At 43.8% G+C, this 23,328-nt stretch overlaps 1 protein-coding gene across 3 annotated transcripts in view; it reads right to left on the bottom strand.

Moving 5' to 3' along the window:
- Positions 1 to 23,328, bottom strand: part of CTDSPL (CTD small phosphatase like) — a 72,120-nt gene that overhangs the window by 27,039 nt on the left and 21,753 nt on the right. For all 3 annotated transcript variants that reach the window (XM_048951720.1, XM_048951722.1, XM_048951721.1), the window contains one exon: positions 5,575 to 5,729. In XM_048951720.1, coding sequence (XP_048807677.1) covers positions 5,575 to 5,729 — 155 coding nt within the window. The remainder of the gene's footprint in view (positions 1 to 5,574; positions 5,730 to 23,328) is intronic.

Raw genomic sequence — 23,328 nt, 5'->3', positions numbered from 1 at the left:
TCTCATGTCGGGGCTGAAATACTAAGACAACAGATGCTTCCTTTCAGAGCTTGCTGGAGCATCATCTGAAGTCCGTGTGCCATTTGAGAAAAGAGTGAATCCGAGTAGGTGCTGCTCAGATTAGTTGGCCTGGGATCAGATCACTCTCAAGGACAGAGTTATGCAGGCAGAGCACTGACTACAAACTGTGCGTTGGTTTTTAATTCCCTCTTTCCATCCTGTGGTAGAATGAAACACAACTGGAGCTTCTCTTCCATCAACGGATGAGAACAGCATTAGACATTGCTACCATTACAGTAAAAGGTCATTTTAATGGTGGGCACAAAAACATCTGAGTTTTCAGGCTTTCCCACAAACTTCAAGAGGCAATCACTGCTGTGCAACTTGCTTGGTGCTCTGGCAACTTCTTGAAACAAGAGCTGTGCCCCATGGTATTACTGTAAGGTTGACTTTCATGAGAATCTAGAATTAAGTTGATAAAGCTCTTCCATCTTCCATCATGCTTCTATTTTTCTCGCAGAATTTATTAAATCATGAAGTGAAAGAAGTGAATTCCTAGGTGGAATCCTAAAAGTACATATGCAAAACCCAAAATGGTTATGACAGCACTTGGAAAAACAAAGAAAGATATATATGGGAGTCTGCTGTTGAAGTGTAAGTGGCCATGAACGTGCAAATGCTTTCTCAAAACAATCCTGCTACGAGAAACTTTTAGAAGTGTCCTGCTTTATTTCCTGAAACAGGAAAGGAAGTAGGACATAACACTATCGTTTGAAGTAATGACAGATAATTGCATTTGTTGAAGCCTTTCTATGAGCCCCTGATGCTAGCAACAGGACAAAGATGATCTCAGAGTGCCAGAACTTCCCCACTGTATCACTGAGATATACAGAAACTGATTTGCTCAGCCACTGCCATCTGGCTTTTTCTGCACACAACACATACAGTGATAAATCTCCTCTTCCCCCTGATCTGTGTAGTTTTGGTTGGAGATGAAGCATTTTCAGTACTGCATCTGTAAGTTAATGCTGTCTATGTTAACATCAATGGCCATCAAGTGACAAGCCACAGTATTCTGCTTGTTTGAAAGCAGCCTGTGCACAAAGATACGGAGCCATTTGTTTTAAAGAATAACCCATTCAGAGAAGTTGATCAAAAGAACACATTTATCATATTGATTTCTTAAACAGAAATTTATACTGGACTGCTGATAGGTTAACAGTAATGTATTACTATCTGACTCTTTCATTGATCTGTCTCTTGATGCAGAAGACTATTGGGGAAGCAAAGGAGAAGGTTAGATAAAAAGTCTGGTAAAGAGAAACCAAGCACCTCAATAAAGGTTTATTTTCTAAATTCATCTGCCCACTACATGCTGATGGTGGCCAATGGAATCAGACACTAGGAACTTCTTGCTGTGATCAGTGAAGGTTAAGCAGGAAAAAGAGTTGCCCATCTGTGTCTGCTGGATGAAGGAGATACTCCTTCAGATCTCAAGAACACATTTCCTACCAGGTCTGTTTTCCTCATTCCAGTGAAGCACATTCACATGGAAGAGAAGATCCTCTCCTTTCTCTGCACTTCCAAGTGTATTTTAAAAAACATCCCTGAAGCAGACTCCTTAAGAATGTTGAAGATGTTACAACAGGTCATCAAAATAAGTTTTCTAGCATGACCTTGGAGATGGCAGGATCCTGCATCAGAACGCAGCGGGGGAAAGACTTACTTATGTAGTGGTTGGGATGGGTGAGGTGGAAATTCAAGGACTTGACCTTTCAGGCTTCATTCTTGTAACACAGAAAGCAGCAGGGGCAGCTGCTGTCCCCAGAATGAACTCTCATCTAATTCTGTCATCTTCCTCGTTGAGTGTGGATCAAGACATTCTCCCTGATCCAAGAAATATAAAGAACTTTTCCTTCATTCATGCCTCACCTCGCTGAACACAATCTGTGTGCCCAATCGTATACAACTGTGAAACAGAAGCAGAAATTACTGCAGAGGAACTGGGTTGTAAGTGAAGTGAAGTGCTGAGAGATGTTGGAGCCCCATCACCTACCAGGGCTGGAAAGGCAAGGGAGAAGAGAATGAGTTTGCAGCTACCTTTTCCTCCCTTTTTTTCCAATCTAGCTCTCTCCTTGAAGTTCGCAGATGGCACCAGCATCTCCAAATGTTTTAAAATGCAGGTAGCAAACTTGCCCAGAGTAAAACAACACAACAGCTCAGAAATGACACCTATTGGGTCAAACCGCTAACTGAAGAACAGAAGTTGAGATCTGAGTTTGTTCTGAACAAACACTCCCTTCTCTCTCAATGCTGTTGCCCCAGAAAACTGGCTTGTCAAACTTCCTGCTGCTGAGAAGGCAGGAAAAAATGAGCCAGGATTTCAGAAGGCTGAACATTGTGTGCTCACAATGACACATCTGACTCTGCATCTGAGCTGCAGGCAGGCTGATATACCCACTGTAACAGATGTTGTGTCTCAGAACAGACCTTTGTGGTGCATTAAAGAGCTTCTGCATTCGAAGAAAAAAATATATTATGCAGAAGAGTTTCAGTAAATACAAGTTACTACAGAGAAATGTTGTATTGAAACATTAGAGAGTGGACCATTCATTCGTTACCAGTATTAGCATCACACTTGGACAAACAGCTGCTCTGTGAGTAAAAGTTTTAAAAATGAACTCAATATTTCAAGAAGTTTTTGGGCTTTTTTTTTTTTAATGTATTTTCCAATGGAGTAAAAATCAGTGCTGTACGACTCCCTTATTCAAAACCACGCTCAGTTTGGCATTGCTTCCAATCCTACAAAGAAGTGACGTGACATTTAACTTGCCAAGCAGAATCAACTCACACCGTTTGGTAAACCACTATTAGAAGTATTTTTTTCCCCCTAACACAGCAAAAAAAAAGAAAATAACTAAAAGAAAAGTCAGCACAATACCTCTGAGCAAAATCTCTGAACTGTGTTCTCAACTGCTTTATAAAATACCTTTTGCTGCTTGCCTTGCTTTACAACAGGTTAACATGGAAAGACTTGAGACTCCTAATTAGAAGGAAGGAAGCTTGTCACACCAATTCATGACTATGCCAGAAGCAATGTAGAACACTGAATTTCTATGAAAGCAGCTGAAGCTTTCTCACTTCTTTTTATCTTCCCCTCCAGTTTTTATCGCTGGTTTCCATACAACAGTTCCATTGAACAATGAAGGCAGAAGGAAAGCACATCCAAGCAATATTATACTCCAGTTTCTAATAGTAACTATTTAACATCGTTGTGCAATTTCCTCTTTCCATTTCTGAAGGATACACGAAGCTCTGCACCGTGGGCAGAGGTCACCTGGGAGGCGATCAATAATTAATAGCAGAGGTAATGAAGAGACATCTGAACAGCTGCTCAACAGAATTTCAACTATTCTAACTAGGCAGGCAGATCAGTACAACGAGAGCTTTAAGTAAACAGCAGAAGAGTTTAAGCAGCATATTGTGAAGCTCTCCTTCCGAAATTGATTGTTTTGCCCCTTTCTGGATGTTTATTTTCACTAATTTAGTGAAACTCAATTACACTGATGCATGTACTTTCCTCCAGTTTACAAATCACCTCCAAATCCCCAAAGCTGCTCCTTGTGACTCGATCAAACCCACCCTGCCTGCACAGCTTTAGAATAAAGCTCATCTGGGAGAAAGCACAGGCCTGACAGAGCGAGAACATTCAAATATATCCAAATCTTCCATGCTGTTTTCCTGTCTTGGAAAGAATTTCATGCTTACACTAACCACGTTAGCACTGAATATAAAAGTGACACAGAAAAGCATACAGAGCTTATTAGACTGCAGTCTTGCATTTAGAATAGAATTGTTACAGGTCTATTTGCACTCAGTGAGAATGACCCAAAAACGTAGCAACGCTCATTTCCTTTCTACAAAGAACTGCACATGTCTGAATATGATTCACTGTGTTTGAGTAAAATGAACTCAAATAATTTATTATTTTTAAGGCATCCATTGGATGTTTCCACCCGATTGCGTCGCAGTCTGGTAATTCTGTGCATTCTGTGATTCGCGTTTTGGACTCGCATAGAATTGCACAACTGCTGAGGCAGTGCAGCACGAGGATGGAAACCTGTGCAAACACACATGCAATCACTTGCTCAAGGCTAAGATACTATTTAGAAAGTCATTACGTGTTTAACATTTTGTACTCTGAATGTTTTGATTCCAGAGCTTTTCAGCTCAAGTTTGTCATGCGTTTCTTTAAAGTATTTCTCCTATTCTTCTCTTACTTGCAGTTTTGCTGTCACCCTTACCTATGCCTCTTATCTGCCCACCAACACAGCAGAAAAGGAAATTTCTCTAGTTTCCCATTTACTTTCTTTTTAAGGTGCACATGCACATACATGCTACATGCTATTCTCAGCTCTCCTTCAGCATATCCAAGCTAGATCTCCCTCACTTCAGCTGAAATGCAGCTTAGCTAAGGGAAAAAAAATAGTATTAAAATAAATGTACAATTCCTTGGCAGAGGAATTTTTCAGTGCCCTCACACCCTGCCCCCCTAAAGCATATTCTTGGTCTCTGTCACATGATTTGCTTTCCTTTCCTCTCTTCCTCCACATTAAGAAAAAAAAAATCAGATCAAATCAAACAATAACCCAAATCCAGAGGAGTGGGCAAAGCAGGCAGGAAATGAGCAGCATCAAATATAAAGAGCTGGTTGGCAGAGCTGAAGTGAAAAGTTAGAAATGTATTGCTGTGATTATTTCCCAGACATACATCCATTCCTGCATTCTCTTAAAAATGGAAGGGGAAAGATTTTTCAGTTTCAAGCATAGCGTAAGTGGAGTTTGGAGATTATGAGAAAGATGGCATTCCTATGTTCACATTGAACTAAAATCCTTCAGTAATATAATGCAAATCCACTGGGTATCATCAGGTTGAAAGACAACACAGGAAACTTATTTGACACGATTTTATGTGCGTGTCAAAGCAGTTTAATCACTAGACCTCAAAGTAAGTAACCTGCTGCTCTTAGCACACAATGCTTTAAAGTGCTGAAAGTTTAAAATAAATTGACTGATTAGGTAAACAACCCTATAAATACAGGGTTCTTCTACAGCCAGAAGAGCAAAAGCTGATACTTCTGGCCTCTGTGTGAATTAAACACAGGTGGAGAGGTTAAAATAAAGTCAAAAGGAATACACTTCTCTCCCTTATTGGGCTGTTTTTATGTCACTGGAAAGACTTTCAAGTGACATTCAAAGCAGCTTCACTACGCTTTAATGTGAAATACCTCAATCTTTTCTTACTTGCAAAAGAGAACTAAAACTAGGAAACAACACGGCATCTGGAGTGCTATGGGAAGCCTACAATTTTATAATGGGTCTTAAATGTTATTTTCATATCATAAATTCAGAGAAAAGTTAGTTTTAAGCTGAATGGATACCATCAGAAATTCTCCATCAGCTGATATAGCACATTACCCATGAGGCAAACCTGCTGAGACAAACATTTAGAAGTGCTTCGTTCAACCTCAGTTACCAAAGACCTTTGGAAAGTAGAATAAGAGAAGAGTCTGACCTTCTGAAGTCCTCCATTCTCCTCCACCAAAGGAGGAAGAGCACTGGTGCTGTTGGTTGATGGTGGTTCGACATTGTAGTCACGAAAGCAGCAGAATAAGGTGCTAAAAATACTTCGACTCCTCTGCTTCTTCAAGCTGATATTACATTGGGACACTAGGATAAAAAAACACAGAAAAATTCATATAATACAGACCTACTTTTCCAGATGTACAATGGCTGAACTCGCATACATGGCTGTTAGCTTAGAAGTCCTTCAACCTTAACAGAAACTTAAGAAGCTTGCCATCATACTGAGACCTTCCCTCTATTTCAGCATATACTTTGTCAAACTTTGATGATGGCACGAGCATACTACTAAGCAATCTAAATCTCAGCACAATCACAGGTCACCATGCTGTTCTAAGACACAATTTTCAGATTTCCTAGAGATATATTTCCTAGAGGGTGGCGACACATTGGAACAGGTTGCCCAAGGAGACTCTGGATGCCCATTGCTGGAGGCATTCAAGGCCAGGCTGGATGTGGCTCTGGGCAGCCTGGTCTGGAGGTTGGCCATGCCATATGCACTGTGTAAATAACTGCTGTACCACTGTGAGCTTCTCTTCAAACCCCCACAAGGTTTCTGATGGGTCCAACAATTCTGTTCTCTTATACAGTGTATTTGCTCAAGTATTTTCATCCTCTTTTACCAACACATAGAATCATAGAATGGCCAGGGTTGGAAGAGACCTCAAGGATCATGAATCTCCAACCCTCCCACCACAGGCAGGGCCACCAACCTCCCCATTTAATACCAGCCCAGGCTGCCCAGGGCCCCATCCAACCTGGCCTTGAACACCTCTAGGGATGGACGGAGCATCCACAGCCTCTCTGGGCAGCTGTTCCAGCACCTCACCACTCTCTCTGTAAAGAACTTCCCCCCAACATCCAACCTGAATCTTCCCTCCCTCAACTTAAAACCATTTCCACATTGCAAGCCTGTGTGATGCACTGATATCGGTTTCACGGGACAGTTTTGATATTCCATACTTGTGAGCCCTCTCCCTTGTTTTATATTACCTGCTTCCCTGATCTGTCCCTTCAGACTCCATTTAAAAACATGACAGCACACTGATTTCTTTTTCCTCTGAACTTTGTAAGGTACAAGAACATAACATGAAATTTTGCTCTGCAAACAATTTCTGTGCACAGAATTCGTCCCCAAGTCCTGATCACAATTTACAATGAAGTCCAGCAGATATTCTAGGCTGAGACTAAAGTCTTTCCTGCAGAAAACATCTCTATGAAGTTAGAAGGTTAGCGTTAAGCAAGAAAACTAATTACTCAACGCTTGCATAAGGATGCTTCTGAGCTTCGTGTTCAGGAGGTTTTTGAACACAATCAAGGCAAGAAATTACCTACATCCCATCATGTCAGCCTTCAAACCTCACACGCTTAAGACCAGGCCATGGGTGGTCTGTATATGCAAAGCACTGTATTAAGTGGTTACAGGATACAGAATTTCAAGAGAAATTCCACCCAGTGAGAGCTGCAGCGTTCTGGCAGCTGTGGCTACAGCCACAAAATGTTGGAGCTCCCGGAAATCTCCAGGATTGGTTGGGTCTGCTCACACCTCCCTGCTCCGAGGGCTGCTGCTGAGAGCCAGGCTTTCCATTGGACATGAACTGCCTTCTCCATTTTGTATTTTTGGGACTGGAAATGCATGCAACACCCAGGATGAAAGGAGAGTGCACCATTAATTTATACATCAACACCATGCTTTGGTCTCATACCTTCCTAGTAACTCCTAGGGCAAGAATTCTTACCTCTTCCCATGCAGAAAATCTACACTTAGCTTTACGGTCAGTCATTCAAAATGAGCCTTCCTCCAACTCTTCAGAGTTGGTTCTAATTCTGCACACATCCATGCACACCTTATATACCTGATGCCCATACAAATGCCATCACTGTATCTCCTCATTCCCTGCTCCACACAACTAAAGATCACACTGGACTCAGCCTTCATGGGGTCTGCAAGAGTCTCCAAAGCCCTCTGTTCAAATATCCAAACATCCAAAAGATTCTTTTCACCACATTTCTTGTTAATTGGAATTCAACAAATAAAGTGAAGTGCCAACTGTTTGATGCTCCTCCCTTGATGAGCATTAAAATCTAGTGCCATCCTCTTCGTTTGAGATGTCATCAAGACAGGCTATACATACCACACTTTGTAGGGGCTCTGGTGCAGATCCATACTTTCAAACCAGAGGAATGTCCCACCTCGAGCTTCCCTGCCCTCATCCTCATGAGAGCTCTCCCTGCTCACAACCTGTGGCTGCATGCTACCTGCAGGTAAGCTCATTCCCACCTTGCCCATAAGTTTCTGCAAGTCACTGTGGTCCCAAGAACTGTGCTTCTCAAGGTCTTCTGCCACGTCCAAACAAACCCACAGCATTACTGAATGTGGGGAAGGATGCAAGGAAACATAAAGGCAAGTTTTACAAGAACTTACTGTAACCACACAAGCCCGAACAGAAGATATGTAACCATACCAGGTGGCTATGCAAGGAAAATGGGAAGGGAAACAATGAAGAAACTGTTACGGTGGAAAATAACACCCAAGCACGCTTACAGCATAAATCCACAGCATCCTTGCAAACCTCCCATGACTCACGTTACCCTTTGGAGGCAGAAGCTTTATGCTTTTGTTCTCCAAATGCAGAACTGCAACAGCAGCGTGAGTAACACGGTGAGGAAAAGCTCTTCCCTCATGGGTGTATTCTAAAATAAAAGTTTAGTCCAGGGCTTCTCCCATCAAATTGTGCTGCGGTTGTGTGAAATACGGTTAATTTGTGGTACTGAAAGTCACAATTAATTATAAAAATGCAATTAATTATAAGACCAGACTGCCACGCAGCCGCTGCGCGCAAAGCCCTGCGCACTCAGGAGGCACAGCAGGCAGTCTGGAAGCTCTGCTCCGTCCCTCCACAGCCCATGAGGTGTCCAATTATTGCTGCTGCTTCCTAATGAAATGCACGCAATAGCCAGTCTTCCTGAAGAACAGAAACAGGGTAATGAAGAGATTTCCACTGCGTTTCCAGACAAACTAAAAGCAATAAAATGAACATCTGCGCATCACGAGCGCTCCGCCAACAAGGTTGTTTATAAGGCAAAATGGGAACGTGCAAGTAAGAACAAAGTAGCATTAAACAAAACCTTTCTTCATAAGAAGGCAGCTTCTAAATTTATACGTGATTACAGATGTGCAATGTCTCGATCTTAAGATTTCGGAGTAGAAAAATGAAGTTGTATAATCTACAGAAGTCAGAGCTACAAAGCAGTTCTGATTTTTGGAACATGCACATCAGGGCATAAGTTACTTCATGAGACTTTAAACAAAATCTGCACGATTCCCAGATTGCTTTGGTTTAAAACATCATTTACAGTTTATTCAGTTTATTCTTGTTTATTCTTGTTTAATTCCACATGGGCTTTGCAGGAATGGCACTGTCACATACCTAGAATAACTGTCCACATCTGGGTTAACCTTCCTACAGGTAAAACCTGAGCAAATTGCTCTGTTTGCACCAGTGCCATACACTCCAGAGTCGTTTTCATTTCAGCTACGTTTGATAACCTCTCTCCCCATCAGAATGTAACTGAATTATCTTCAGGTCTTGGTTCTTCCATCGAAGGCATTTCTCTGAATGGAGGGATCCCAGATTCGTTTCGTGAAGGAAAATTCTTCCCAAAGCACTTAATTCTGCCCACCAAGACCTATACCTCACAGGAAAGTTTAAATGAACAATGCTGTTTTATTAACCCATTCCACAACGCTTTGGAAAGCAAACTCAGGAACTGTATCTGCACACTGAGATGGAACTGTTAGTCCAGAACTGCTGAAGGGCAGCACGAAACTGGAGCGTGCTCTCTATCCTGCCAAAGAGCTGTGAAAGTACATTTTTGGGTACTACCAAGAACAAAAAGGAGAGAAATAGTCAGGATGGATGTTAATTCAAAGCAGTATGAAGAGAACTGACCTCCACCTCATCAAATAACACTCTGGAAATGTTTTTTGTTGTTGCAGCAGCTTCAAGGAAAAACCAACTTTTGCCTGATCATAATTATTAGCTGCATTCCCTAAATGTGGGTGGATGAAATATCCACTGCTGCTGGAAGCTCAATTGCTAAGCATTGACAGCAGTGAATTTCAAACCACGAAGCAGAACTCTGCTCTGCCTTCTCTGTACAGCGCCGTGATGCTCAATCTGCTGTAGCTCCTCAAGGCTGAATGCAGGGACTGGCCACACTGCCCTGTGAGCTGACAAGGAGGAAGGAGAAACCACAAAAAGCCTCAAAACAGCACATAAACCAAGGTTCCAAGGAGAGCCCAAAGGATTCCAAGGAAAACCAAATAGCTGGTGTGCTACAGTCTGTACACTACAGTTGGATGTACATATTTATGATGGTATATCCTTCATATCACGTGTTACTACTCATCTAAACCACGACTTAAAGATAAACATCCTTGCTGTCTTGCTGTGCTGCAAGCATTCAGAAAAAAGTAAGATCTCGCAACCAGGAAATGCTTAATGAAAATAAATCCATCTGCCAAAGCTCACCTCCTCACAGCCAGTCAGTCAGCTTGAAGGCTTTAAGAACAGACCCACTGCTTTGGGGGCATTCACGTTTAATAATGAAGCCAGAAAGTCAAAACAGCTTTTAACAACCTAATTAACCTGCTGAACCACGCTGTGAGCGAAATACCTTTGAGCTCACATTACACAGTGCTGAGCCTGGCCAGCTCCTCCACTTCTGCTCTGCTTGACAAGGCAACAGAGCTTCACTGAGTCCACTGCCACATGTAGCTGTGCATCTCCAAAGGCCTGAAAGGTACATCCCTCTGTGATCCAAGAAGTTCAAGCAGCCAGGGATTAAAACAGGTGAGAGTACAAACTCAGTAAGAGATGTCAGGCTTGCAGGACCCTCCCAACACAACGCAGAGGGAGAGGCTGTACCTCCATCTGAACATCTGGATGGTGTTTAAAGATGCCTGGATATGGCCATTCAGCCTTGCCTTGGTTTTCCTCTCTGCTAGCATCTGTCCCATACTGGCACCCAGTTGCATTGTTGGCATGTGCCATCCTGAAGGACCAAGGGTGGATCAAAGGTGGACCAAAGGACTGACCTGCACACTTTCCCTCTTCTCAAACAGGACCAAGTAGCTGATGAGCACATAAAAAGGTACAAGGATATACAGCATTTCTGCATATACACATTTACTCCTACATACGATTTACAACTCAACCTTTTCCTGGTATTTGCCCTCTCCTGACCTCCTATGTTCTGCTGGAGCCAGGGACACAAGTGCTCTAAAACATGGATCTGCTTAAAAAAATAACAAAAAAAAGTAATCAATGCATAGCCACAGCCCACAGATACTCCTCTATCAGCTGAAAGTCTGAAACAGCAACAAAGCCGCCATGTCTACAGAAGTGCTTCAAAATAATAAAAGAAAGAAAAGCCCCTCATCTCCCTTCCACACCATACACAAGACAAAATTAAACTTCCCTTGGCAGAAGTGACCAAACTCAACTTCTTCCCTTTTGCCCAGACGTAGTATTTCTTGCTACAGACTTCACGCAGTGCAGAAGTAAGACTCCTTAACAATGCAAGAGCAAAATAAAGCAGCGCAAATAATGCAGAAATAACTTCAGTGACAAAAGATCACCACTATTTTTAACCGAGTGGAAAATGCAGTGGCTGAGCTACACAGGAAGCACGATGGAGCCATATTGTGCTGCAAAATAAACATCACTTTTTGCAGTGACGCGACGGATTCTCCTCCCTTCACCTTCTGTAGGGTTAACACTCCCTGCCACGGCAACCTATAAATAACACACATCCCTCGAAACCAACAGATTTCAAGCATCGTCACGCCACAAAGATTCACTGTTAAAAAATACGGGTTTTTTTCTCCCCCATAAAAGAAAATCAAGGCATTTCGGGAGCTGCCTCATTTCTGAGCTGCTCGTGCTGGAGCCGTGCCGACGCAGAGGGCTGCAGCAACAGGAAATACTGCGCGGTCTGGGCATGCATTGCATTCCTGTCCCGCCCCGAGCCAGCGGCCAACAAACAAACCTTTCTTCTAGTAAAAAGGGGAGGGGAAAGAAAAAAAAAAGAGAAAAAGAAAAAAACCAGGCAGACTGCACAAAGTTCACCAGCAGATGTGGCCTGCGAATGCAAGCGGAGAGAAAGAATTGGGTGCGAGCGCGATGGCACGGCAGTGCAAAGGTGGAGCAGCAAAGGGCTGGGAGCTTCCACGTGAGATGTGCAGCTCAGAGGAGCTGGCAGGCAGCAAGGAAGCAAGAGGGTTTGCTTTAAAGTTTCATAGCTGCTCACAATCGAAGTACAGCTGTTAGTCACAATGGAGAGGATTTTGTAGAGAAGATTTATTTTTGCAAAAAGAGCGTGGTTTTATAGTTTAAGCTGAGTATAACATGGAGCACTGCAGAATAACCAATCAGTGCTGAAGTTTGCCTTCAATCATAAATGTCAAGGAGAATGAGTAACCAGAATGTATGTTTGTTCATCATGGCTCCTCTGAACTGCTCCCAGGTTGGTCTCTGAAATCCTGAAAGGTAACCTAAAAGAAGTGGCTAAATACTTGAGCAGGAAGGCAGGAGAGCAGCAAACACAGGGCAACGCAATGGCAGAATCTTGGGGCTCGTTCATCACGGCTCGTATCCTCTGGCATCAGAGTGGGATTTGAGTCAAAACAGCAATGAAACAAATGTAAACATGCACATGTTTATAGAGCATAAATATGTGCAGCATCCGACCTGCTCGGCTGTGCGCTGGGCTTGAGCATAGCATGGAGGGAAAGGGAGAAAAGAGGAACTCACCAAGCTGTTAGAGCTCGGGGCATGAGCTGCAAGCAGGTGGGTACCTGGAGCACAACTGGAGTCACTGCTGTCTGCCCCCACATTCCTACATGGCCATGCTGTTTTTTGAAGGTGTAATTCACTGAACAACGCAGCTAAGCCAAAAGCAGATGGGAAAGCAAGCTGAAGAGGAGCCCTTGTGCAGAGTTTTGCTGTAAGCTGTGTGCTGCACACCCAACAGGCACATCCCCAGCTGCAGTGCACCTGAGGAATGCCATGAAAACAATGTACAGGAGAGACATCAAATTCTCTGCTTCACAGGCATTGTCCAGTGCTGAACGTGCCCAGCTAGCCACCTGCCATACATATTTTATCCAAGCAATTAATTGTTCAAGTTGAACTGTCACCCAATCCTAACACTGCCTGCAGAAAGAATATACACCTTTGGCATTTTTTGACTTGAAAAATCCCAGACAAGTGATTCACCGAACCTGAACAAAGAAATTCCTCCAGTCTCTCTCCCCCCAAAAATAATCCTAACCCCTCCAATCAAACCTTACCAAAACTGTGCTCATCTGATGAAACGAGCTTCATTTACTTTTGCTAAATATAGCAGCAAAATGTTCCCATAGAGACGGCTACATTCCCAACTGCACTTTTTGCAGCAAATCCTTCAGAGAGGCATCAAACCTAAAGTGTTAGTCTATTTTTGCAGGCTTTCTCATCTCTTCCCCAGGAACAGCTCTTTGCTAAGGGACTAATCTAGCAGGCACACTGCTGCAGGGAGCTCCATTGCAAGAAGTTCTGCTCCTCCACTTCACTTTATGAATTTTTCAGTCACTCCCTGGGGACGCTTTAAACTCAGGCTGCAGTTCTCCTCCTTGCCAGAAAAACAGCTCATCCCAGGTCTGCTCCCCTGATCCACCTCTGAAAGTGAAAAAGAAACTCAAATGCCCTTTGTGTGTGTGTGATCTCAGATGCCTGCTTTGAATTACCACTTCTTTCTCCCAACACACTGCTGTTGTGTGGACACTGCATGCAGTTCTCATAGAACACGCTGTGCAAGAAAGCCGTGCTGATCCTGCTAACATGTCTGTAGAACCACTGAAATCCCACTGTTTCTGGAAAAGATGTAACACAGTAAGAAACATGCATGACTGTAGGGAAGATTGTTGCTCTTTAAAATGTTACGTAGCTCAATATAAATGCTGTCATTTGGACTAAATCTGCTCTTCCCTGCTTCTTCTCCTCCCCAGTTTTTCTATTCTCTGCAACCCACGCACTGCTGCAGAAAAAAGAAGCAACCCCAGTCATTTGAAAGAGGGAACTTTCTCTAAACCATTTTCTCATTGGTGCTTCTTTTGCTAATATGATCTGAAAGTTGTTTCCAACAACTAAGACAACTCCTGAAATGAAGGTACAGCCAGCATACAGCTTCAGCAAGTTCCTGGAACCTAACGCATCTGGGAGGAAATCAAAGACATCAGATTTTGATCACAAACTTGACTGCTGCCTGTTTAATTGCAGGGATTTACTAAGGAATAGTCCATAAGACTTCAGTGTATCTGTACAGACAGAACCCAACTTAGGGGAACTGCTAAAGCTGTGCCTCTTCCATCTTAGCTTCCATGGAGTAGACTTCACCTCACCTCAGGCTATCCTCCATACATTCATTTTTCCAAATACTTGCAGTGTTCTGGAGATGCAGTAGAAGTGAATACTGCAGAGAAAAAAATCTTGTTTAAGATGTAGTGGGTGGCAACCCTGCCCAGGTCAGGGGGTTGGGGGCTGTATGATCTTTGACGTCCCTTCCAACCCAATTCACAGACTCACAGAATGGCTTGGATTGGAAAGGACCTCAAAGATCATCGAATTGAAAGAATTTAAGTTGAGCTGAATTTTTTGGAAGAGCTTCAAATATTCAGTAAGTGTATTAAATCTAAATGAATTACAACATCAGTCACTGCAGGGTTTCAATTCAGTAGGAGCACCCACCTTCTGTCGTTATACTTTGAGCAAACAGTTAAATCAAAAACCCACAAAGGCATGTGGCAAATTCTCATTAATAATTAGCTCAATCTGGCAGCACTGTGCTGCTGAGGCAAGAGACCTCTCACTTTGGCTTTCCAACTCCATTTCCCTGGGGTCTACTTAAGAAAGCCATTAAGATACATGCTGTCAATTCTAAAAAACAAGCATAACCCGCTCACGTTACATTTAAAACATCTAAATGTCTATCTGAATCCAGATCAACTATTAAAAAAGAAGACTGTATAAGAGGGAACAGCCAAAACCAATACACACCTGACAGTTTTAATGAATGATCAGGAGTCTGACAGGAGTTTTATTTCCTCGCTGGCTACGTGTGTTCACTGTACCCAAACATGAAGCTGAACAAAACAGCAGAGTGACTTCCAGGAAAGCACTCAGTGTACTCCCTCCATTCAGCAAAAGGACAAAAAAAAGTAATGCTTAATGTTAAGAATCAAAAAGCTTGAAGCAATAACTACCAACAGCTACAAGGCAGGACAAGCAATACCAGTACCCCCTGCAGCAGGATGGACGGCTGGCTGCCAGCCTGGCTTTGCATTACTATTTTCAACTATTTTCAACTGATCCAGAGAGATTCATAGTGAAATACTCCTTCCCTGCTCACCTGACCATACAGTTTGGATGGAAGATTATACCCAATCTTGGAAAAACAGCACATTCCCACCTGGAAATGTGATATCAGGAAACCTGAACTAGGTTAAGATTGAAACCAAAGGTGCAGGAATGGATCAAGTTACTGAAGGTTTCACTGAAGAAAAGCAGCAAAACTTGCCCAACTTCCAGCAATTCCTTCCCAAAACAAAGCCAGGTTTCATTGCTTATTTAGAAATTCAGATAATCAGCAATGAAAATAAATGGTTTCTTTTCTGACATACTACATTTCCAACAGGAGGGACTTTTCTCAAGGCATCCTGGTGTCTTTACCACATCCTTCAGTGCCTCTCTTGCACTGCAGCTGGAACAGCTGGAGACACATTCAGTTGTTCTCCAAAGCCCAGAACACCATGTACATTCAGCCCATGTGATATATCCTGAACTTCACACAGAAAGGAAACTGTGCAGTTTAATACCAATGCTTTAACTTTCACTGATCCTGGAAAGCAGAACACAAACTGTTACGTTATACAGTGGAACAAAAAATGCTTACATTTGTCAATGATTATGTAGCTACACCCCACCAAACCTGCCTTGCTACCCTCAGAGATCACGCCTTCACCCTGTCAGAAAGGATAAATGAAGGTAAAAAATAACACCTGCACCCACCAACAGATCTGAAGCTTTCTACTGAAGCAGAACACGTGCAGGTCTGCTGGTCTCTGTCCCACATGACAAAAAAGCTGCTTTTTTCCATTGCTGTTGCAGTGCTAAGGGTATTCAGCTCGCTCAGTCCTGACTTAAGACATCCCCACCTCCTTGCATCTTCTTCTCTCAGCCATGAGGCAGCTCCATTTACCACTGTGTTAAGACAGACCTCAGTGCCCTGCAGCTCTCAGCACAGCAGACCACCAGCTCCTGAAGAGCATGGACTCTTCACCCATTGGAGCCCTCATTCCCTCACCTGGTTTGAGAGCAGAAGAGCACTAATGCTCCCACCCAGGAGCCCTGCACAGTGGCCTATCCAGAACATGCTCAGATGGAAAATCCCAGCCACAGTAACCTGCAAAAGGTGAATCACCATCTTCACCTATGAGCATCAACCAGTGGGACATCCACCATCATGACAATCCATTTTGGATAGCTCATACACCACACAACAGCTCTCTGCACCACAACTCAAGGTTTGCCAGCCTGCAGCCATCCCCTGCAATGGGGCTCATGACTTGGCCTGAGACAGAACAAGGGAAAAGCAACAGCCATTTCTAACCCCAAACCTGCCTGCAGTCCAGCTCTGCAAGGCACAGCTTGCATTGAGAGAAGCCCTGTGTGAGGTGGCTGCAATCACAGCTGCATGCCTTGCTCATCTGCACAACTTTAAGTTCCCTTGGCCAGAATGCATCTCCACCAATAAGTATTCCATTCCTCTGCCCAACCCCAGCATATTCACTCAGTTACTAAAATCTAAACCAACTCCTGCATTTGAATTCAGCTCCTGAATTTCCACAGATCTAAAGCAGAAATGAACTGTATGTGACTGCACACTGCTGCAAAACAAGCAAAATATTTGGCATCTCTCCCACTCCTACGTAACCCAAAAAGGGAGGACAAATAGCTGCGTATCAGCTTGCTTCATTCCAGCCCTTCCTACAAGACCGTATGCTTCTTGGGGACAGAGGAACATATTATGAGCAAATGCATGTCAACAGACAATTTTCCCAGCCCTAAATTTAACAGAGATTAGCAGTACAAGTACAGAGCTAAGCTGTGCAGTACTGGGGATGCATTCACTGCCCTTCCTGCTGAAGAACTCTGGTCTCATTCCCCTGGTCCAGCACGAGGCGTTGGCTGCAGCCCCACAAAGGATCACAGAATCATGAAGGCTGTAAAAGACCTCTAAGACCACCAAGGCCATCCACTAACCCACCCACCATGCCCACATTCCTCAGTGCCACATCTCCACGGCTCCTGAATGGCTCCAGGATCTGTGACTCCAGCACCTCCGTGGGCAGCTGTGCCACTGCATCACCGCTCTTTTTGGTGAAGCAGTTTTTCCTAATATCCAACTTAAACCTCCTCTGGAAGCAACCAAAGACCCGTTGAGCTCAGTGAACATGCTGCCAAACTCCCTTGCCCAGACTCAAACAGCAGAAAGTTTCTAGGAGGGAATGGGTCTCCACATTGAAATTATAACAGCAGAATAGAAACCAGTTCATTTCCAAGGACTTTTTATGGATCTCCTTAGCTTGCTGTTGTCAGGAATCACTCCAGCTAACCATAGGTAGCATTCACAAAGCCAAGCTGATAAGCACTTGTAGGGTGCAATTTGCATCTTTGTCTACCTTAGAAATCACCCAAAAAGTGCATGCTTTTGTTTTGTTTTTTTCTAAGAGAGGATCTGAAGAATAGCTCAGCTGTTTATACTGCAAACAACTACAGTTCAGGGAGAGATCATCCCCCCCCCCCCCCCCCCCCCTCCGGATCCCTTCTTTCCTGTAAGTCAGCAGGAATTGGCCAAGACCAGAAACAATCCATCAAGCCTATCTGCACTAAAAATACTGCAAAATAACCCCTTCGTGCAATCCTTCTCCTCCTCCACCCATATCAATGCAACTATTTCCCAACCACTCCAAACCAGAAGTCCGCGCAGTCCAAATACAGATGAGAAGTGCCCACATGAGAAACAAGTCACAGGACTAGGGAGCCATGAGGTTCCTTGACAAAGCTGGGTGAGGAACCCCTGCCCAATTCCTGTGTGCCATGAATGCCTCCCATATCCACCAGGAGCTGCTGAGGGTTCCCAGGAATCCGAAAACCTGGGGGACTCCTGAGTACTCTGTGCCATGTTGCAAGAAAACCACTGCGGTATGGAAAGTCTGATGACAGAATGTTTCAGAGCAGATTTATTTGTCCAACATATTATGAAAAGCCACCAGCTCAAAGATCACAACAAAATTCACAAGGGAAAGAGCTTACACAAACAGAGCAGAGCTTCTGGATGTACTTTCACTGCAGTTTTTCCCCTCATTCTTCCTCCCTCCTTTTGCCAAGAGGTGAAAGTGGAACATTTTTTCATACAGAAGATGCCTTGGCCATGGAGCTGTGCAGCAGTGAAGCACGCACACGATCCATGAAGCTTGTTGTTGTGTTTTTTTTCCCCCCTCAGCTGGGAAAATTCAATTATTCAAAGAATCTTCTTTAATCAGCTACTGCACGCTTATAGGCAAGGCCAAGCGTGGAAGAGGCTGCTTCATTCCCTTCCTTTAATGAAGGACGAGCATCATTTCCAAATACCTTTGACATGCCACACGTTGAGACATGCTTCACCATCATTCAATAACAAGGCGAGGTAATTACAGCACTTAGGTAATGTTTGTGCCTGCTTTCTGGTTTTGAGTTCCTTGCCACTACCATAAGCTTTATGTTCAATCCCAAAAACAGCTCTACACAGCCTCACAAAATGCAGTTTCTACAAACCTGTGACATCCATCCTTCTCTCTTCCTTATGGTACAAAGATTTGTACCAGTACTGTTTGCATTGAAAGGCACTGGATAAACAACAGCAAACATTAAGGAATGTGGCTTGAAGTCAGGATGTGGGGGAAAAAAAAAACTAGAATGTGAATTTTCCATTGCAAACATCAGTTTCACATATTGCCAATAAAAGGAAAGACAGTAAGATATTCAATGAATGCTGGAAGGTACCAACTGCTTGAAGTGACCTCTGGTATCAAGCTGAGGTTTTCCTAAAACCCTGCATCAAGTGACAAAATACAAACTCACACAGTACCTCTTAGCAGGGTGTATGTACTGCACAGCAGAGAGAGAAAGGTCCATCTCCAGCAGGAGAGCATTCACTAGTTAAAGCCCAAAGAGAACTGGATTCACCTTTCCACTCCAAGTTTCTATGCTTTAAAACAAGTATGCTGTGCCATGGTTGTCTGCAGAACACCTTTTTAAATCTGGTCCTAAAAAATAATACATATATAACAGACCAACCCACAAAATGTGGACAACATACCACCAGCTTCGTTTGGAATCACAGGTGAGATACCAGCAGCCTTCCTCCAGGAGCTTGAGGCTGAATATATATTAAAAATGAGAGGTATTCATACAAGTTGTTATTGAGGTCCAAAGGAGCATTTAGCCTTTAACATCCTAACTTTATTCCCTGCTCACACGTAGCATAAAATTCTGTCGTCATATCACACAACATTTTGTCCCACGTATTCTGAGAATGGCACGAAGCACAGGCAGATCAGGCCCTTAATATTCAAGGAACAATTTAAGTTATGGCTTCCACAAAATCTAATTGTGGTGTTTGGTGTTTGTATACTACTAATTACAGATATTTTCCTTATTAATAAACTAATTGTTGTGCAAGATTTGAGTAAGGCGATGGAATAACGTATCTTGAGAGCTCCTTGTCTGAACATGCAGCTTGGTGGATTTTTTCCCTTGAGTCATTTCAGGCAATTAAACTGAGCACAATCTAGGAATGAGAAAGTACATTAAGTGAAACACAGCACTGAGGGTGTCACCTGGCTTACGCCTCTTGTTTATAGTGACAGCACAGGGGAAGTCTAAGTTCCCATAGGTTCTCACCAGATTTAAAATATCCCATATTGAAAGAATATATTGTACTACACAACACTAAGCAGCTTGAAATGCTTTCCCAAATTCCACCTGTAAGGCACAGACAGAAGGGCTCAACACTTTGCCTGCCTAAATAAACCAAGAGCACGCACACGCAGGCATGAATGCAGTCCATGCATGAATACAGCCCATGCATATGCACACATCTGCCTCTGCCAGCCTGTAAATGCTGTGAGGAACACAAGAACATACCCAGCCCTGCCCAAACCAGAGAGCTGATCCTGCTCACACATGGAGCTTAAAGCAACTTCAGGGAGCAGAAAGTCATTTGAAAACACATAACCCAATGAGAACTACTCCGACTTCTGCGATGAACTAAATTCCTATAATACTGTATGCATTATTCAATGGCCTTACCAGCTTATTTTCTGCAGAATAGTGGTTCCTGTTCCCTAAGAAAGTACAACAGTACTTGCATACACTCCAATGCTAGCAAGAGCTGGAGTTAGAAAAGACCCTCTACATGCTTTTCTGTACAGATTACCTATTCTTAGTTTCATTTTTACTGAGAAGAAATAGAAAGCTTTCAGCTCTGCTTTCTTCATGAATAACACATTAAAAAAATTAATACTAGAGAACAAATCCTCTTCTTGAGCTTCTAGAAACAGCTCTGCATTTGTTGTACTACTGTGAAAGGACTGAGGCAGACATTCAGATAGGGGTGGATCATAAACCACCGTTTTTAAAACTGAAGCTGTAGCACAGTATTTCACTACTTATCACTTGGATTCTAAATCATTAACATATAGCTTAGTGACTGCTATCAAAGAAGATGACCACTTACCGTGACCACAACAGGGAGCTCAGTGCATTCTGGTCCGTAACTCACAGTTATATGTAACGTAACTTTGATGTTATATAACCTGAAGCAAACAGATTTTTTCCTGCCACTCGTGAAAAACAGCTCTGTTCACGTGCAAAACAGAGGAGAAAACTGGTTTGGAGGCAGGTATTGCTAGTCCACGGCTCTAACACAGCAAGCAAATAAAACCATTTACAACAATCAAACGGCTTCACAGAGCAGATGGAGCAAAACAACCACAGAGCTTCCCAGAGGAGCAGGTCCTGCAGAGCCATGCTGCTCACTGCTGCTTCCATCCCAAAGGCTCCCAAGTCCTCCTCCTGTGAGAGCAAACAAACTGCAGGCCATGAACCCCGGGCGGCCACAGATCAGCAAACAAGAGGCCAGCCCTGCTGCTTCCGTGTATCTGGAAGCTCCTGCGGCTGGAAGCATTCAGTCCCCGGGAGCCTGCGGGTGCTTTGCCAGGAAGCCATCAGTGAGTTCGTGACATGAGGAAGTGGACAAGGTGTCCTCAGAGAAAGGAGCTTACGGCCTGCAATCTGCTGAATGAAGGCTGAATCTAACCTACAAACCGTCCCGTCCTCGCTCCCATACACTGCTTCTGCTGGAGGGATCACAGAATGGCCTGGGTTGAGAAGGATCTCAAAGGTCATCTAGTTTCAACCCCTCTGCCACAGGCAGGGTCACCAACCACTAGACCATACCACAAGCCAAAGTGGCCCCTTGGTGGTGGGAAGGAATTTGTTACAGACTGGACTACCTCAGCTGCAGCAATGGGGCTATGGCAGCTTTCTGCCCATCTCCTCCTTGCTCTGCCTTATGAAACTACATCCCACAAGAGCTAGCCAGGGAGGGAGAAGGTTCTAACATTTACCCAAGTTACTACAAATGCACTTTATATACATACTGCAAATGCTTTTCAAGTTGTTGCAAACTAAGTTACCAGCACTCCAAAATTTCTTCCTGGCCTGTGTTTTCAGGTGGCTCCTCATAAAGCCAAATCAAGGAGCAGGACATGAGAATCAGAGATTCTGCAGTGTTTCCATTGGAATCCCCAACTAAAACAGGATTCTTAGTGCTCTTAAAGGGAATCATGGTCCCAGTGATGTTTTGGGAACAGTGTCTCTGATTTCTTTCACTCTTCATTGTTTGGGAGCTTTCTGCAAGTCTGTGGCTCAAAGAAAAATCTGTCATTTCCTCGCGTTGTCCTTCCAAAAACTCCTGGCTTTTTTTCCTACATCTCAACATTTACTTTAGTCTGAAATAACAATATTCACATGGGGAGCTGTTTACCTGAACATTCCCAGAAATAAACCTTTTTTTTTTTGCTTCAGCAACGCCAAGGGGCAGCTTTGCCCCTGCAGCCCCCAGCGCCAGCAGGAATCCGCCCGGCAGCAGCTGGCAGCAGAGCAGCGAGCCGCCCAGCCCATGTTTGTGCATTACCCATTTTCCTTTTGGCAAGCACTTGGTGCTGAGAACGCTCTTCTCCCCTTATACAGGAAGCCGGGGCCTCAAGCTTAATCCTGCACATTCAGTTCTGTTCTGTTCCAGCTACCGCTGCAAGCGGCTTCTCCTTGCAAAAAAAGCACCCAGAGCTCTCACGACCAAATCTTTGCTGCGAGCTGCACAGCGAGATTATTTCTCCCTGTTTCTGAGAGAAAAGCGAGGGAAAAAGATTTACAAATTCCTACAGTTGAACAAACACCATTTGTCAAAACAGAGTGAGGATAACAGCTCTGAAGGTACAAACAAATCTTGCAACATCCCTACAACCAAGTGCGTCCCAATGCTGAATGCTCAGGGAGGTGCTGGAGTCACTATCCTCAGAGGTCTTACAGAAAAGGGAAGATGTGGCACTGATGGCTCAGTGGCTACGGTGTGGATGGTTGGACAAGATAATCTCGGTGGTCTTTTTGAACCTTAGTGATTTTTAAGATCTGTATCCACGTGCTTTGACACAGCCATGCTTCAGCTGCTATCAGGCAGATGCTGTCACACTCAAGCACTTCTAGTGCCTTTTGTGGGGCTGGAGGAAGAGGCAGCACCAGCACACTTGCAAGAGTTGGGCAGAAAGACGTGGAAGAGGTGGTTGCAAACAAAAGACCTTGGCTTCCAAGGCTGCAATGGATCAAGGAGGTAAAAGGAGGAAAAAGGAACCTTCGGTTCTGATTTCTCTCCTTGTAGGCTGAAGGTGGCTGAGTTTCTCTGGAATGAGGTGGCAGCTCTGCTCCTGCTCTGCAGCCTGCTCCATGCCAGCTGGTTAAGACAGCACAGCAACAAATGACTGTTGACTTTAGCACCGACTGCTGCATCGAGAGCACCATCACAATGAGCCCACTTTCATCAGCCTGTGCTCAGCTGCATACCTGCCCCAAAAGCATGGCAGGATGCACAGAGGGCATCACAAAAGCAGGGATCTGAGCAGCTTCCCCTAAGTTAAGCCAGGGCCAAAAGTCAGTCCTACACGCATTCTGCAAAAGCATTTGGTATGGCCAAGAAAAAAGGCAGCTGCTCTAAAGGGATTCTGCCTTCAGTGACAGCTGAACTCATCTCTTCTGTGTTACATGATGCTGCTGATTCAAGGTGCTTCCCATGGCAGGAATGAACTTGATGTTTTTAAATGTTCTCGTTTCATTTCACGTTCAATCACAGGGATTCCCTATGCATTTATATATAATACCCCACAGCACCGTACCATTAAGGGAAACAATACAATTGTTTGAGTTGGAAGGGACCCTGAATGGGCATCTGGTTCAACTTCACTGCAACCAACAGGGACTCCTAC

Source organism: Lagopus muta, chromosome 7 (genome assembly GCF_023343835.1).
Source record: "Lagopus muta isolate bLagMut1 chromosome 7, bLagMut1 primary, whole genome shotgun sequence".
Lineage (NCBI taxonomy): Eukaryota > Metazoa > Chordata > Aves > Galliformes > Phasianidae > Lagopus > Lagopus muta.
This window is presented reverse-complemented; position numbering and strand designations above follow the sequence as displayed.